General features: G+C 44.6%; 1 protein-coding gene across 1 annotated transcript in view; it reads right to left on the reverse strand.

The window, feature by feature from the left end:
* LOC135496133 (uncharacterized) overlaps window positions 1–17,200 on the reverse strand; it is a 64,676-nt gene extending 47,476 nt beyond the window's left edge. The window contains exon 1 of the mRNA XM_064785274.1: window positions 17,084–17,200. Within this exon, the coding sequence (XP_064641344.1) occupies window positions 17,084–17,200 (117 nt within the window). The remainder of the gene's footprint in view (window positions 1–17,083) is intronic.
* Window positions 17,201–18,720: the final 1,520 nt, after the last annotated feature.

Consider the following 18,720-nt stretch of genomic DNA (forward strand, 5'->3'; position numbering starts at 1 on the left):
AGAAAGAAGAAGCCAGATGAGAGTTTCCGCGAATTGGGTCGCTGGATTAAGAAGCAAAGCACTTTAGCCTACGACTGTAGCTATGAACAGAGAGAACCTCTCGCTAAAACAGATTTCATTCAAGCCATACAAGACGAAGTACTGAAGGTTATGGTACTCCAGGGACGTCCGTCTAACTTGGACGAAGCGGTTCAGCTTGCTGAAGAAAGTGCGGGCTTCAGAAAGTGGGCCGGCGAAGGAGATGACAAGCCGAGAAGAACCGTAAAGAATGTGAATAAGAAAGAAGAGGAAATGTCCCTGTCCGCCTGTGTTCAGGGTAACACTGAATGCATCAAGCAACTATGAGAGACCATGTCCAAGATGGTCGTCACCACTGAGAATAGAAGAAGAAGGAAACCATTGAATGAGATAGAATGCTGGAATTGCGGCCAATACGGCCATTACAGTACAGAGTGTACCCAGAATCGTCCGTCGGGAAATGGACCCAGGCCGACGCAGAGGGGAGAGCGCCGGTCGTGAACGTTGATCCCCGACAGCATTCCAATTTGACGAGGAACCAAGCAGGACATCCCCATACCATGAATCAAATACCAAGAATACCAACTAAAACACCAGCAAGACGTCAATCTGTTGTCCAGCGCATAGGACCACAATCAGACGACGGGTTATTCGTGCAAGCAAGGATTCGAGGTGTGCGCACTAAATTCATCATCGATACCGGATCCTGTGTAACCATATTAAGTCACGAGAAGTTCAAACAGATTGATCAAGATCTTAGACCACCCTTAGAAGAGTCCGATATCCAACTTACCACCGCTGATGACAGCCCTTTGATGGTGTATGGTCAATGTGATGTCAATCTTGGGATCCTCGATAACACAGACACCCCTTTTACCGTCATAGTGGCTGACATACAAGCTGAAGGACTTTTGGGGATGGATTTTATGAGACACTTTAGATGCGAACTCTACCCAGCAGCTAGATCTCTGATGTGCTGTGGAGAGCAAGTTTTGTGTGGAGATGTCCGTACGGCCAAAGTACAAGTTGGAAGGTGCTGCCGGTTGATTGTCTCGGAAAAGATAATCCTACCACCACAATCGAGAGCAGTGATACCAACCAGGAAAACAAAATCCCTTCCTGTCGGAAAATGGACGCTCGCAGAACCTACCAAAGGAACCAAAGAAGGACTGAACATACCGTGTGGTTGTCTAATTGGAAAAGCGATTGTGGACTCCGAGAATAAAATAATACCCCTCCCCGTGATTAATTTTACAGATGACTCCATCTCGTTAGAAGCAGGAACCGCTTTGGGAATCCTAAGCCCGATCAAACAAATACAACCCCTGAATGATGATAACGGAGATGGAGAGAACTCCCCTACAGTTTTGAAGAGAGAAGAAGTGCGGCCAAGCACTACAGAAGCAAATTAGATGTTTGAAGATGAAGTTAGTGAGAAGTCCTCTGAGGCAACATTGGCGGCTGGGGAAAGGCAGGGCGGACCTATGAGCTCTATGGTGCCTAAAACTCTTGACCGGACTTCCCGCCATGCTGTTGAACGAGTGGAGAAGAAGAAGAAGAAGAAGCCTGCGACTCAGGATGAGTCAGAAATACAAAAAAACTTCGGACCTGCGAGAGCCACGGTCGTGGGAGGGCACGGCGACCCAGAGTCTAAAACCGGTCTAGCCCCACACCAATACGCCAAAGCGGGAAAAGAAGGAAGCGTCACCGGTGATGTAAATACGTTACTGTCCGAATCACTCAATCATTGTGAGACGGATCAAGAGATGAGCGAATATGTTGATGCACTGGGAAATCAGTTACCCGAATCATTACAGGAAATGTTTAAGCGTGGAACTTCATATCTGTCGGGCGATCAGCCGCAGAAATTGAAGGATTTATTAGCGATTCATTTGCCATTGTTTTCCAAATCAAAATTAGACATAGGAACCGCGACAGGAATCAAACACCGAATAGATACGGGAGACGCCCCGCCGCTCAGCCAACCATTGAGGCGATTACCGATCCATCAAGAAGAAGAAGCAGACAATCAAGTCCGGGAGATGTTGCAGGCCGGAGTTATCGAAAAGTCGATCAGCCCCTGGAGCTGTGGAGTCGTCTTGGTCGAAAAAAAGGACTTAACGCAAAGATTTTGCATTGATTTTCGACGTTTGAACCAGGTCACAATTAAAACAAATAGTGGACTTCAAAGAATTGACAGTCAGTTAGACAGCTTACAAGGGTCAAAATGGTTTTGCGCACTTGACATTTCCAGCGCGTACTGGAATGTAGAGATGGAAGAATCATCAAAGGAGAAGACAGCCTTTTCGACCAGGCTGGATCATTTCCAGTTCCGCCGCATGCCATTCGGACTTGTGAATGCTGGCGCCACCTTTTCCCGCCTGATGCAAAACATACTCAGTGGGCTAGAATGGGAAGCGTGCTTAGTTTACCTCGATGATATAATCACCATGGGAAAAGATTTCGAAGATGCTTTCGAAAATTTATCCAAAATTTTCACCAAGTTAGAGGCAGCAGGCATCAAGCTAAAACCAAAGAAATGTAACCTGTTCCAGAAGTCAGTCGAATTTCTGGGACACCTGGTGACTGAAGATGGTGTCGGCACGTCCCCTGGTAAGATTGAGACAGTAAAACAATGGCCTACCCCGGAATGCCTCACCGATGTAAAGTCCTTCCTTGGGCTGGTGACCTACTACAAAGCCTTTATTCCATCCTTCGGAGACACAGCCATGCCTTTATACCGTTTATCAAACAATGATAAGATCTTTGAATGGGACGAGGATTGCGAGCAGTCCTTCCAGACTTTAAAAAACCTTTTGATATCTGCACCGATTCTAGGATATCCAAATAGACACGGAAAATTTATATTGGACACCGACGCATCTGGTTACGCTATCGGAGCCGTACTAAACCAAATGCAAAATGGCCAGGAGAGAGTGATTTCCTACGGAAGTAAAACCTTGTCCCCTGCCGAGAAGAACTACTGTGTCACCCGAAGAGAGCTGTTGGCCGTTGTCACCTTTGTTAAGAAGTATCGGCACTATCTATTTGGCAAGAAATTCACCATACGAAGCCATCACAGCTGTTTACAATGGTTGATGAATTTTAAAGAACCCGAGGGCCAGCTGGCGCGTTGGATAGAATTTCTCAGCACTTTCGACTTTGAGATAATCCATAGGAAAGGGAAACTGCACGGAAATGCCGACGCCATGTCCCGAGTCCCGTGTGGTTACTGCTCCAGCAAACGAAATAATTCTCCCTGCGTCAGACAAGTTCAAACAGCAGCAGAAAAACAGTCCGTTTTGACCAATAACGTAGGAACTCAAACAGAACACGCCGGTCCTCTCGAAGATGCTGCGCCTACCGTCATCAAGTGGATACCTAAACATTGGTATCAAAAGCCACGACCAATTAGAAAGAGAAGAAAACCACAAAGAAAGACGGATGGTGCAGTCCGCCAGACACGGATTGAAAGAGCCGATAACTGGTCAGATCAAGTTATGAGAGGCGCTCAAAAGACAGACCCCGAGTTCAGGTGGATTTTTGATTTGAAAGAACAACATCATGAGCGACCAGCTTGGGAAACAGTCTCCTTACACAACGAGAGTGATAAACATTATTGGTCTATGTGGGAACAGTTGCGATTCAAAAACGGAGTGTTGTGCCAGAGATACGAGGCCGATGACGGAAGATCGATGAGATTAAAACCCCTGTTACCCACCCGATTCCGAGAAGAACTATTCCAACAGCTACACTGTGCGAAGACAGCGGCACATCTCGGAATTCAGAAAACATACGAGAGGGCAAAAGCAAGGTTTTATTGGAAAAATATGAAGGACACTATCACTGATTTATGCAAAAGTTGTGACAAATGTGAGTCAAAGAAGGCCCCTCCCCATAGGAATAAAGGTCAGCTCCAGACCTACCTCGTCGGATTACCGATGGAGAGGATTAGTACCGACTTACTTGGCCCTCTACCCATCACCGCCAGACGTAATAAGTATATATGATTGGTCGGAGACCACTTCACTAAGTGGATCGAGGGATATGCTCTGCCGAACCAAGAGGCCGTGACGGTGGCAAAGAAAATTGTAAGCGAGTTCGTGTGCCGATACGGCTCGTTTCGACAACTCCATTCAGACCAGGGCACGAATTATGAATCCAACTTAATCAAGGAGGTGTGTAAGATCCTAGATATACAGAAGACAAGGACGACCCCTGTTCACCCACAATCGGACGGAATGATCGAACGTCACAACAGGACATTATTGAACTCTTTGTCAGTAATGGTCAAGAAGAATCAGAAAGACTGGGATGAACAGCTTCCGTTTGCAATGATGGCTTATCGCTCTGCAGTCCACAGTACAACGCATGGGACTCCGTATTACATGATGTTCGGCCGGGAGATGAGCATGCCGCTCGACATCATTCACGGTGATTTAAATGAAGAAGAATTTCTGACCCAAGACTACGCCGTTGATCTTAAGAGAAGACTCTCGGAGGCATATGACAAGGCCCGTATCCAAATAGAAAAGCAACATAAGAGACAGAAACGAACATCCGATCCGAGACAACATGGAGCTCCATTCATAAAAGGAGATTTTGTTTGGGTATATAATCCGCGCCACCGGAAAGGACTGGCGACAAAACTCGCATGTAATTGGGTAGGACCTTACTTGGTGTTGAAGAGACTGGCGGATACAGTGTACCGCATTCAGAAAAGCAGAAACGCGAAACCATGGGTCATCCATTACGACCGATTGAAACTCTATAGGGGAAATAGCATGACAACCTGGCAGCCCAAAGAAGTCATCATGGAGGAGATCGAATCGGATACCGAAATTGAGGAACTAACAAACGTACAATAGTCGAAACGGTGGACAATGATCCGGGGGAGGACGGCCAGATAGAAGGCGATATTTCCGTAGAACAAAGTGTCTTAGATCGACTCAGGCCTAGAGCAGACCTTAAGTTACCAAAACGTTTCGACCAATAAATAACTTCATCATCTTAGGACCACCCTCGTTTTTATTCCCTTTTTGTCTATTTTAGTATGCCGTTTAAACCTCATAAATCCGGGATGTTGTGGCCATGCACGATATGTCAGAGATTGTATGGAAGCGTAAAAGGGCTGATACGTCACCGCAAGACTTGCGGTAGTGAGCCGAAGATCCCATGCCCAGAGCCAGCCTGCGGCTGCAGTTTCCACACAGAAGAAAGGGCCAGGTACCACCACGAGCATGAGCACGTACCACCTGCGCCATGTCCATACCCAGGCTGTGAGCAGGTTTTCGGAAACAAGAAGATGGCAATGCGACATACCATAGAAGAACACAGCCGGCCGGTACCCAAGGACAGAATGATCAAAGTGCGCGCGCCGATGAGCCAACCGAAGCCGGAAGCACAGGAGATGGAGGAAGAGATCCTCACCATGGAGGACATGCACCCGGATGCATCACGTCCCTGCATCGGCGATGTCGGATTCCGGGTTCTCGGTCCAAAAACGCTCCACCGTGTGCGCCGCCAGCCCCTGCCAAGCGGAGTGGTCAGAATCACGGAGGAAACTTGGGAATTTTACTAACCAAGTTTTCTTTTGCCTCTCGTTTCAGAACCAACCATCAATACCGACACTCCCCAAAATGAAAACCATCTACAAACCCGCTTCAAACCCGACGGTCCCTACCATGAGGTCTAAGATAGTAAAACCAACGAGAAGAGGTAAACCGGCCGAGTTGTTTGAGTGTTGTTTCTGCCAAGCTGTATTCACCAACCGGTTAAAGTTTCTGGGCCACAGAGCCGGCTGCCGCAAAGCACCACTACCACCGCCGCCGAAAGATAGCCATGATAAGGAAGAAGAAAAAAGTGACGACTCGTGCGACGATTGGGAGTCTGTCTGCTCCGAGGCGGACGAGGTGTCCGTCGCGGCTCCATCATCCCCACCATGCGAGTTAGAAGCCCGCCTCATGAAGGAATGCTTTGGGGATGAGTCCCCGACCCAAACACCCTCAGGAAAGCGAGTGTCGTCGGCCACCAAGCGCCACGGGCCCGCCAACCCAATGAAAACTAAGTCGTCCTCGGAAGGTGAGCCTGACGCCCATGTCAGAATGTTCAAACCCAGCTCCACGAAGGCAGCACGCAGAGCGGCAGTGGAGGCCAGATTCCATGAGGCTGCCGAGAAACAAATTAGCAGGGCTGGGGCGTCACGCATTGAACCCCCCGCCAAAGAGACGGATCCCGAGCCAGATTACCCGTTCGAGGACTGCGCCGACTCCAATGAAATGATGATAAGTGCGTTCGACACGCCGACGCAGGACCCATTCCGTGCGGCCATGGCGGACCCGGACTTAGGGAGGTATAGTCCTGCTGCCAGCTCTACTGGCAGCCCGGCAGCAAGCCCCAGCCGGCCAACAAGCCCCACCGTGACTGTGGACCGATCGGTCGTGGAGAGCCCCGACAGTCCAGTTGGTCTGACCATAAATCAGCTGTCTAACACCCATAGTAGCCCATGCCGCCTGTCCGGTCCGACTCTGGACACGCCAGACCAGGTTCCACCATGCCAGCAGACCGGTAGTGTTCCACCATGCTCGGCCGAGGTTGGTCCGATTGCTAAACCGCCAAGGCCTGAACTACCGATTGAGGCCTCCGCCACATCCGGAAACCAGCAGCCAGAGGCAACTCGCCTTGAGAAGGTTGTGGTGGTCTCCCCGACCAAGCGGGTGGACCAAGGAAACCTCAGAACAGACCTGTTCATGCCACAGGACATGGCCGCGTTTAGACCCCCCTGTCCACCTTTTCTGAAACCACCGGTACCGAAGGTGAAGCCAGCAACCAAATACCTACCGAAGAACGTGTTTGACGGAGTCATCCCCAGAAGATACACGAGGAAAATTACGGAGATCCTGCCTAACGGCACTCAGAAGACGACGGAGGAGTGTTGGGAGTTTCACATGTAGACGCGTTTTTTTATTGAGAGCTTGACATAATTTTTCACATGTTAAATTCGACTGGGTTCGAATTTTGGTTGGGGGCTGTGTAACATTTTCGGCAAATGTCGGGTTTCAAAATTATGTGTCCCTTTAACTATCTTATACATAGTTTCACATTGTCTTTCCCTCCATCTTGAACACCCCTCTTTCAAGACACCGTTCTTTCAAAGTAAGTTATACTACTTATTTTATCTTAAATCCCCTATTTGCCCAACCAGATTGGTACCCACTTGAGTTTAACAGGTTTAAGATTTTGTCAAGCATCTCCCTCAATATCCTGTGTATTTTGGACTTCTATCATGGACTGATAAATTTATCTTTCAAATCTGCCGCCAGTTTTATTTTTAGCATTGACACTGCACAATTTGAGTGTAACTGTAATGCAGCACAGAGACGCTGTGACTCATCTTCACGTATAGTATTACATGTATCATGTACAGTGTACATTTTGTACACAATCAGCTGTTTGTAAAACTGTCTATCGTTTGGGAGTGGAGTCGAGATTTTCGGGTCAGAATCTAACAAAGTCGCTCGTTAAAATCAACCATATTTCACCTAAAACAGTTCTAGAGACACTGTTCTCTGAACTACCTATCTTCCTTCTCCAAGTTGACATCCTTGGGGACTCCAAATTAATACTTTATAGCGGTTCGCCCACTTTATAATTGGGCGCCGCCATCTTGTCAAAATGGGTTTTGTGGGTTTCGCACCAAGTTGGATTCGTACCTTCTTTATCTCGATTTTTGCTCATTGGAATTTCCTATAACTTCATATTACGATGGTTGAGACATTTGGCCGCATGCTTGACCAAATTTTGTGTATGAAACTCATACGCCATTGTCAAAATTCACATCGTTTGTCACCACTGTCATTTCACCTGTCGACTGGTGTCTGGACCTCGTGGTACGATCACGCATCTGTCCATTTCGTGAAAAGCTTTATAGCCAGAATTTTCCTTGTTAGAATCCGCTATAAGTTTGTACTACGATAGTCATAGCATTTATCTATAGCCTGAACCAGATTTAGCCGTGTAGTCCGAGTACTTTCGTCAAAATTGGCAATATTGTCGACCTCACCGTTTTACTTGTCGTCTGCTATATTCGGCCATTTTGCACGTGCATTAGGCCGCTCGCACTTCCTTTCTCCACTTCTCGGAGAAACGTCATGATTTAAAATTGCCTCGTACGAATTTATTATTACTTTACAAATTGATATTCGAGTATTTGACGAACTTCATCATATCTATAAATATTATTTCGGTTGTGGGAAAGTTGGTGTATTTTGGCGATATTTTCGGGACACCCTCTCGCCTGTTGTCATGGCAAGGCCTGAAACATGGCGCGCCATGCGGGATCTTTTGTTTCACCAATACCGCGCGTAACTTCAAATATCTTAAAAACTACTCGTTGAATTTTCGTCAAATCACGTTTACTCAATCTTGCATACCATATCTCTCTTGTAATATATTCAATTCCGCGACGGATTAGCCAGTTACTGAATTATTTAGCATCTATTTCGACCTTTAGGTGGTTTTCGTCGTCATTTTGTAAAGGCCAACGGCTGACGTCACGTCGTAGAATTTACCCTCCCGATGTGCGGAAAAGTCTACATATTTTCTTCTGTCGAATCGATTTCGATCAAATTGTATGAGTATTGTGTTTGATACTATGAGCATGGCTTGTTTAAGTTTCAGCAATTTTGTACGAGCCGTTTTTGTAATATTAGTAAGTTTGTTCAGCGCAACATTGGAGAAGCGTCATTGTTGTGTCGTTTTACGCCTTGACGCCGCTATCGACGTCATCTTCGACTGGTGTACGATGATGTCTGTAAATATTTTCTAACGAGGCGATTTTGCCTAGTTTCTAATAATATGCTGTCATGTATCATAAAATTATATTGTCTAAGTTTCAGTAAAATCGTGCAAGCCGTTTTTGGAATATCGGCAAGTTTGTACGGCGTAAAGTGGGAGAAAGCGTCATTGTTGTATCGCTTTACGCATTGACGCCGTATTTGAAATTGTCTCCGGCTGGTGTGCGGAAATGTGTGTAAATATTTATCTAGCGAGGCGATTTTGCCCAAATTCTGGAAATATCTTCTTCTTTATCATCAAGACATATTGTCAAAGTTTAAGTAAAATCCTACGAGCCGTTTTCATAACTTTTGCGGATTAGTCGGTGGGAAAGCCGTAACTCCGTCAATCTTGCTACTGTGAAATGGCTTAGGAGCCGTTTCTCAAAAAACCTTGGGGATCTAACTTCAAACTTTATTAACTTTGGAACCGCTCGTTAGATTTTTCTCTTTTACGGCTAGTGTGTTCCTTACCGGTAAAAGAAACTTTTGTACGAGACGATTTTTGATATTCATTTTCTAACTGTAGTTTTAGAGTGAGTTTTGTCAGAATTTCTTACAAAAATTCCCGTTTCTGCCAAATCGCGACGCGAATCCGCGACGCTGATTGGCTGGGGACTGCGTCATTTTGCTATAAAAGACGTGCTTTTTCCAGTATAATCAGTCTTGATCGTGTGGTCAATCCGACAACATCGACTCAAACCCAGGTACGCACCAAACCTGTCGCGCCTCCCCAGCCGGGGTCCGGCGGCGACCGTAGCCTTTCCATTCCGGCTACCCGGCGTATTCCACCTCCGCCATGGGTTCCAATAGTTCTGATCAGACTCACTCCATCCATACCATGACCACACTATGCTTGCATGTACATTGAGTGTTCAGTCCATTGAACATTTCGCGCGTAATCAGCGCGTGTTACTTAGGCCAGCAGGGCCTGTCGGTCGTTAGCCATGATCGTAAACTTGTTAGACATAGGCTAGAACTTAGTCAAATTTCATCTCATCGTAAATATAAACATGCCATAAGTGATCATCTGTAAATATTTCGTCGAGGACGTGGATAAGATACTTATCCTATCATTTGAAGTTTAAATAATATGTTATTAGTTATCTTATGACTTTGTCGGCCATTATTTAAAACGAATCCCACATTGTAGCAACGCCTTTTCGATGAGCTGTACGGATCTTTCTCTGAGGTCTGTTTCTGAGGCACATGTCTATTAGTTAGTTTTTAGAAGAACTTCTCCATTTTTAATGATTACGCTGAGTCCGAATATACCTTACCAAGGCCAGCTTCCATGGCGTTTCCGTAACCGACCCAAAGAGCCAGCGACCATGGCGCCCATAGGCTAGTTTCCATAGCAACCAAAAGTCCGCGCCGTACCAGGTTCCTTGCGTAATAATTTATTTAGAGTTCTTTGTCCTATCATAAACCGTTGGTTGTTACAATCTAAAAATGCCTCAGAGACATATCTTTATTCACAGCTGGGCCTCGGATCAAATCAGTGATAGACATTTTTCAAGTTAAGACTTTCGACTTGACGGAGGTACGTGTGCGTGTAAGGTATTTAAGTAACGTATTCCCAAACCATGACTGAGACGGTCATACCGACCGAGGCCAGCCACTTCGACCCAGGCGTCCCAAGCCGAGGCCAACCTGAGCCTGTTAGGTTACCTGCATGCACATTGATTTGCGTTTTGTTGAATGTCTTTTTCCCAACCCCCCAATTGTCGTCCGAAATGCTATAAGGAATAGCAGGAGGCAATTCACCCTGTCTGGAGACATGGTGTCTTCACGTCACAATCACAACTGGAGACAAGACAAACTGTCCCTCTATAGTTTCTAGTCTATGGTACTTGGTCTCAATAAGTATATTGCGGGCGACGATGGGAATCCAAACCGCTATGCGGCCGGGACAATCTCCATGTCGTCCAACTGCCAACCACCACATGTCCTAACTCCTCTGGACATACTCACATGGGCCGTCACAACCAGCCAAACCTATTCCTGTCCCCGCATTTACTGATACATTGAGCCAGTTACCTTTATCTACGTCATTAGTTTAGTAATCTAGATCGTGTTGTGACATAAACGCTAAATCTGAGTTGTGAAAATAACCACAATCAAGACAAAACTCGTGGTGTATCAAATGCTAGATCTATATCGTAATATGTCCGGTCCTACCGTCTCGCCAAATCACCAAGACGTGACGTCACCCATGACGTCATTGGCTGTGACGACCGTTGCTCTGGAGTCCGCGCAGTCCGTTACCAGGACTGCTTACCAACTAGGACTCTGTGACGTACGCCAAGCTGTGAAGCCGGTCATGATCCGTTAGTTTAGTGTAACCCCCCATCGTCCCGTTTCTAAGAATCGCTACAACTCTATTCTATTGATATTAGCCAAGACTCATCTGTAGTCCACCCAGATAGGATCTGTAACACACACAGATCCATATTGTATCGTTATCGAAATTCAAATTCTGAAGGATTCGTAGTGACTGAAAAAGACATGGTCATTAAAACGTTTTCCGAACATCGTGATGACTGCACAATATGTAACCCCAAACATCATCATCTGAAATCAATGGCCCCTGTGCGCTCCAAGCGCTTGAAAAAGCGAGCTGCATCTGACTTGATTGCCGTAAATACAAAACCATCCGATTTGGTGAACGAACCAGCAGAATGTTTAAAAGGTGCTGGCGATACAGAAAGGAAAGTGATAATTTCGTCCTTGCTGTCAAGTCTTAATGATAGTGAGAGTGGATCACAATGTCTTGGGCTGTTGGTAGAGGAGCTGGGCAGTATGGCGTCCGTCGAGTCTAGAAGGGATTCTCGAAACATTAGGACCATGTACCAAGCAACTGACCGTTTGGATACATGTAACGAGGCGTTAAAGGCATACCTCAGGGCCAGGAACAAGATCATTGTGTCATTTATCACCAGACTTGGGAAAATTAACTACGATGGACCTATACTTGAACCTGCAGTTGAGACAGGAAGTGAGCAAACAGTTTTAAATAAGCAACTTTTCCAGATGGCTCTGACCACAGAATCACTATACAGCATCATATGTACAAACTTCATTGCCCCTTATTCATTCCTAGTAAATATGGTTGTGTATGCTTCTTCACATTCCTCAGACTGTGTAAATCTGATAGGATCTGTGATCCCAGGAGGCAAGTACGAGTCAATCAGAAACTGGCTGGTAAGACAATCTGAGGACAATGAACCACTTTGCCCGGAAAATGACATTTGTGTTGTATTTGATAATGAACAAGTTGTGGGCAAAACTTACAACCTGTCACCAGAGAACCAAGTCAAAGTCTCCGTCATCACAAATATTTTGGCAGCCGAACTATCCCCGACATCTTTGTTACAGCAGGATAAAGCACTACAACCCAAGAATTGGTTGACAAGTGCGGGGAATGAAAAGTCGATCATGCAACTCTGTGATGTGGACGAGACTGACACTACAATGTCCAGTGCCAGCAGTACACAGAGGACCTGTGATACAGTGACTGACAGTCGACAAAACGATAGTGTTTCGGGAAATTTGCATGACGGTACTAAAGAGTACAACGATAATGTCAATGAAACTTTTCAGTCGGTACATTATGAACAAGTGTGCATCTTTGTTCAGGCAGCTATTGATCAAGTTCTCCAAGAGCAGGTCATGGTTGGGCAAGAAGATGGGATGATGAGTCATGAACCATGTGCACAGAACGATCATTCAGAAAACCTTCAGGATGACATTGATATCAGGCTCATGCAGATGAAAAACCAGCGTCTGTGGAAAAAGTGTCCCAACCCTGAGTGTATGAAAAATGTAGGAAAGACGAAACGGAAATGTCCACATTGTGCAATTACTTTCAGCACTTGCAGGACTAATAGTTCTACAGATGCATCCATAGGATGTGGACCCTTTGATGACAGTAGCAACAAATTGAAACTGAAGTTACATGTATTCAATGAAAAGCCTACAGAATCCACAACTGCATCGTCAGATGACACTGAAGCGAAGATGTTCGAAGCTGGAAGGGAACATTTTCAGCACATTTCCAGCAACCATAGTGGTCATCCTGCTGTTATCGTACTTCTGGATCCGGTGTTTGAAAATCCAAACTCTTATCAAAGTCTCATCAAGGTTCTTAGGAAAGTTGGACTTGACTGTCAAGTACGCAGGTACGGAGGTACCGACCGTGAGTGGGTTATAATTTGCTGTGATGGCTTACCTTACACCATGGTGTTCCGTTTGTGCCAAGAATATTTTGTCTGTGAACTGTGCAAGAGTGGATACCAAGGAGGGAAAGAATTCAAGGATCACTGCCATAATGAACATAATGACTTGTTTGTTGGTGACATACCTTTCTATCGGGAATTCGACTGGATTGTTCTTCAGGTGGGCGACGGCCACTATGAGATGAACCTGATTGAAGGGATTTGTCAAAACCAACTGGGAAGTTGTGTTTTCTGATTTGGCCAAAATAATGGGATTCAAATCCGAAAATGCACAGAAGGCTGCAAAGAATTGCTATGATAATCATAAGACATGGCAAATGGTGCCAGGATCTCCAACTCTGCCCTTATTCAATTTAGAAACTTTTTTGGGCTCTGCCGTCTCTCCTGACATGCCTGATGCAACTGCTGCTGCCACCCCTGCCATGCCTGCTGTCACAATATCCAACGTGGCCCAGATGTCTATGCATGGTACTAAAGAGTCGACTGCTGCCATGGCTTCTGCTGCCACCCCCACTGTCACGACGACTGCTGCCGCCACCATGGCCACCCCCGCTGTCACGATGTCCAACGTTGCCCAGATATCTACGCACGGTACTAAAGAGTTGACTACTGCAATGACTGCCACTCCCCCAGCTGCCACTACCACCACGGTGACCCAGTCAACTAAGAGAAAGTTTAGCAAGCCCAGGGCAAGTGGTTTACCTGGTATGAGAAAAACTACCAACAACAAAATAGAGAGATACAAACTGGATAAAGAAGCGGAGCGAAAGAACTTTGCTAGAAGAGAGGTGCAAATACGAAAAAAGATGGATGAACTTTTTGTTGGTGGATGGGGGGGAGGGATTCCTTATCCTTAAAGATAAAACCAGTGAAGGTAGAAGTGTGTCTGTGGGGGGTTCTGGGGTATACTTAGAGAAGTTTTTTGGGGGGGATCCTTTACTATCCAAAGAGGAGCTCGAGTCAGCGGAATGTCTTGAGAAGCTGAAGGTTATGACCAGCAACACCAACTGTGGTAAAAAGAGGTACCTAATGGATGTGTTGATGGAGCAGCGAGCTACTACACCAGATATGGTACCTCCCTCACCCACCAAACAACCACACATCATCAAGGATATATTTCCAGCCATAAATCTTCGCCAAACCCAGCGGAAGTTGTTGGAAGATGTTAATGTTGTTGGTGATTCCTCGCCACATAAAGCCCCTCTCAGTGAGGCATTTCTGAGAAAGAAAGTAAGTAAGTAGCCTATACATGTAGGCCTACACATTGGGGAATCGCCAATAACATTGACATCTTCCAACAACTTCATTGGCATGATTGGGTGACTCATGAATTTGCCACTTTTCAGATTAACACCGCCAGCATTCAAAACACATTTTCCTTGATGATGAGTGTTTGCTTGCTTGGTTAGCAGGTTAGGGAGGTACTACTTTATCTATGAATGATCCTAGATTTCGAAGGGTATCTACTGCATGCCGGTAAGGAGAGGAAGTACAGTATATTACATTTGTATATTACTCTAAGCCTGTTTCTGGTGTACGTGTACATGATGTAGGTTGAATAATTAGCACAGCTTGTGCCAGCTCTCTGACATCCTGACAGCGTGTTTTGATCAGCTGACTGTTGTGACAACGCCTTTGTCATGTCTGTCAGGTTTATCATGTTTATTGTTTCTGACTTCACCTTGGGCAACTCCTAATTTAGCACCGTCAACGAAGTGGCTCGGCCTTCCCGGTCAGAAATGTCCAATTTTGTCCACAGATGGGTCCCTAGATGAATAGATGGATGGATGGATGGATGGATGGATGGATGGATGGATGGATTGCAGGACGGACACCATTTGAACAGCTATTCTACTAGCTCCGCTGACTTTTCAGCTGAGCTAAAAATTGAATTGATTGTCAAAGCCGTTCTCCTAGAAATCGACGTAAACCAAGTAGCAGACGCCCGCCCGCCCCGACAGATGGCGCACGTGACGACAAACCCCTCTAGCCCAGGGCTGAGGGGTAAAAAGGAATAAAGAAAATGAAATATACAAGCAAAAAGGGAAAAAAAGAAGAAAATCATTTTTTCCCTGAACCCACAACCTTCGGAGTCATACAAGAGCGAGAAATTCAAATCAAGTTCTAACTAGGTCAACACAGATTTTTGCTCAGTAACGCCAAATGATAGAATCAATCAAAACTATTCCAATTATATATCAAAACCTACCTGCATGCAGACTTCCTCAATTTTATTTCAAGCCTCTATCTATTGGAATGAGGCGCCAAAAAATGTCTTTGTAATTTTCGCCTTTAGTTTTCACCTGATGAGAAGAATTTTAAGTCGAACCATGCCAAATTTTTAGTCAGGAGAATTTCCTTGCCTGTTTCACCTCAAGGCCAGATTGAAGTGCCTTGGTCTTACAGTTACAAACTGTGCACCTATATTGACGGATGGAAGGAGGGACGCCATTCTAAATAGTTATTTTACCAGCTCTGCAGCCATTTGTCAGCCGAGTTAAAAAATTGTTTACGGAGATTTCTCCGTTACCACTGGTTGTAGAGCATTGCAATAGGTGATATGCTGGAGCTATGCATGTAAGGTTTGATTATTTTATTTATGTAACGAATTTGCATGAGAAAACACTGCGGGGTAGCCTCTGAGTTTGTCCTGTGACCTCCGGACACCTCTAGTTTGTCATTTAAACTAGGACAGAAAATTGATAAAAATGCTTCTGGAAAAAAACATCAGGTAACAAAATAATGAGAGAAAATGTTTTGCTGATGGATATAAGTAGGTAGCTGAAATATAATAAACATTCAAGATTTGGGAAATGTGTTTCATGTCAAATATACTCACAGAGCTCTGAAAGAAAACATTGAAAATGAGGCCATTAACTCTATGTCTTTTCACTAAGCCTCGACTTCTGTAATCAGCTTGACCAGATTTGTTTTTGTAGTAAGTTATTTTGTTCAGCCTGGACTCAAATGTTGATGCAAAGCTGTTAATTTTCTTTAAAAACTTTAGCATAGGCAGATAAGGTAGGATGACCTCATTTTGGCATTACATGCATGACACGTGATCGACCACATCAGTTTTTGTATTAAGTTATTTTGAACGTTTGTGAGCCAGGTTAGCAAATATTACATCTATTTATCAACACAGATATTAAATCTGAGTTTTCCTTAACGAATCTTCAATGCTTTTTGATGCAAGAAATCCCCATACCCAAGTAGACAAAAATCAAACTCTACCAACCACAATGTGAAATGAAATGGTCCAGGGACCATGTGCTCACCTGTATCGAAGGGGAGGCTATGGAGTCAGTGATTCTGACATTGGTAAAGCTGTATATATCATTTTATGGTCAGACCAGCAATTGTCAATGATCCCTGTATGGTGCACATGATGTGCATTTGTAAATACAAGGTCTAATTTGGTGTGGTAATCAGTTGTTGACCTTTGGCCCCCTATTGGCCAAACCGTAAATTGTATGACGCCACGATTCAGTCTCTGAGTAAAGGTCACCCAAGGGTATATATGTACCAAGTTTGAGTTCAATAGCCTCAGCGGTTACAAAACGTGTCACCATTGACTAACAGCGGTGCCGTCGGCGAACTTTGACCTATCTTACCTTGAAAATTAGGTCAAATCAAAAACCCGGAGGATATGTGATGTCCCATTAGTAGAAGTACCTACCATATTTTTTTCAAATTTTTCGGACCAGTAATAAGGGAGAAAACGCATTTCTTCATTTTTTACCTTTGGCCCCCTGGTGGCCAAACCATGAAACATATGAGACCGCGTTTTGGTCTCTGAGTAGTGGTCACCAAGGGGTACATGTGTACTAAGTTTCAGTTCAGTGGCTTTAGCGGTAACAAAACGTGCCACCCATGTCTAACGACGACGGACGCTGCGTGATGGTAAAGGCTCACAGGTGAGCCAAAAAACTTGAGATTTAGACTGACCTCAACAAACGCCCTTGTGGAGAATGGAAAAGGAAAAAGACAAACCGGACTCCAAAGAGATTCCAATTCCAAACAGAGTCCAGCAATTTCCTGAAGAGTCTTCCAAGGAATTTCCAATGCGTTTTTGATGAGTTTCCACTGAGCATGTATGCCACTCTTCATTTCTTGACAGGATTGATTCAGCATTCTTGGCCAAGTATGATACAAAGTTCCATTCTTTTGCACTACATGTACGTGACAGCCATGTTGAGGACAGCATTTCCCACACAGTTCAACTTGATTTCCTGTTACCAAAAATAGATAAGTGAGCTACCTCAATCTTTGATGGTACTGAACTGTTGGAGATTTGTTCAACTCGCCTGCAATGACGTCATCAGGATTGCTATATCAGCAAGCCCATCAATCAAGAATAAAATAATAAGGTCCTGAAATACAGAAACACTACAATTAGGACAGTACAAAATAAGAGCGCCGGGTGACAATACTTTTTCTCCATTGCCACGAATAATAGGCCCCCTCGCCACAATAAAAAGGAAGTCCGTCTGAGACGAGCACTTAACAATACGTACCAGTTCAATCCAATCAAATTGTAATTTCTATGGCGCAACTACCTACCAGGCAAAAGAGTCCTGTTCATGTGTGAGTAGGGTAAAAGTGACAGTTCTAACTCAGACCACATTTGACTGACATCCCTTTCAGTCAAATCTCAGTCAACCGCTCGCCTTCGCTCGCTATTCAATTATTCCAGTTAAATCATAATCAAAACAAAACCCAGTCAAATCTCAGTCAACACGTTTCACGAATTTTCTCATTTTGATAAATTTTCAATAATTTATTATCCAGTCAAAACCCCAGTTAAACCCGTTCTCCAATTTTGGAGACCGAACACCTGGTCAAACATCAGTCAACACTTTTTCCCTCAGTCAAACATCAGTCAAACCCGTTCTCCAATTTTGGAGACCGAACACCTGGTCAAAACCTGGTCAAATTAAATTAATTTACAAACCGCTCTAGCTTTCTCAAACTCAGTGAAATTCTGGTCAACCCGTTCTCCAATTTTGGAGAACGACCTCCAGTTAAAATTCCAGTCTAATTTTTTACCCCAGTCAAACATCAGTCAAACCCGTTCTCCAATTTTGGAGACCGAACACCTGGTCAAAACCTGGTCAAATTAAATTAATTTACAAACCGCTCCAGCTTTACACATTTCTACAAAAAGGCACAAAAGTACAAAATTTCTACAACGGACACAATTTAATAAAAATTATTTTCCTATAAATAAAATGATCCCCTTCCTTTCAAACGAACAATTTGAAGCACGTATCACACGTTCGACAAATTATCTAAAATGGAAAGAGCTGCCGTTGAACACATGGTACAAAATCAACGAATTGAGAACTTTAGTCGGTGAGTTAATGTTACTCAGGTTGGAAGATTCGAAAGGTGTGGCCCACGAGTATCATTAAGCGACAACTCACACCTGCTCATAAGTATATACGGTCCACAGGTATGAAAGAGTCAATCAATGGTAGGAATTACTACGGTTTTGACTTGGTGGAATAATTTTATAAGCTCTTAAAGCCTATAAAATTACATCCACACTACTTTTGTCTGACTTGCTAAATTAGCCCAAACTGATTATCTCAGATGAAAGTCATGTCATTTCGGATACTTTGGATGCG

The sequence above is a fragment of the Lineus longissimus genome, chromosome 11, assembly GCF_910592395.1.
Source record: "Lineus longissimus chromosome 11, tnLinLong1.2, whole genome shotgun sequence".
NCBI classification, from domain to species: Eukaryota; Metazoa; Nemertea; class Pilidiophora; order Heteronemertea; family Lineidae; genus Lineus; species Lineus longissimus.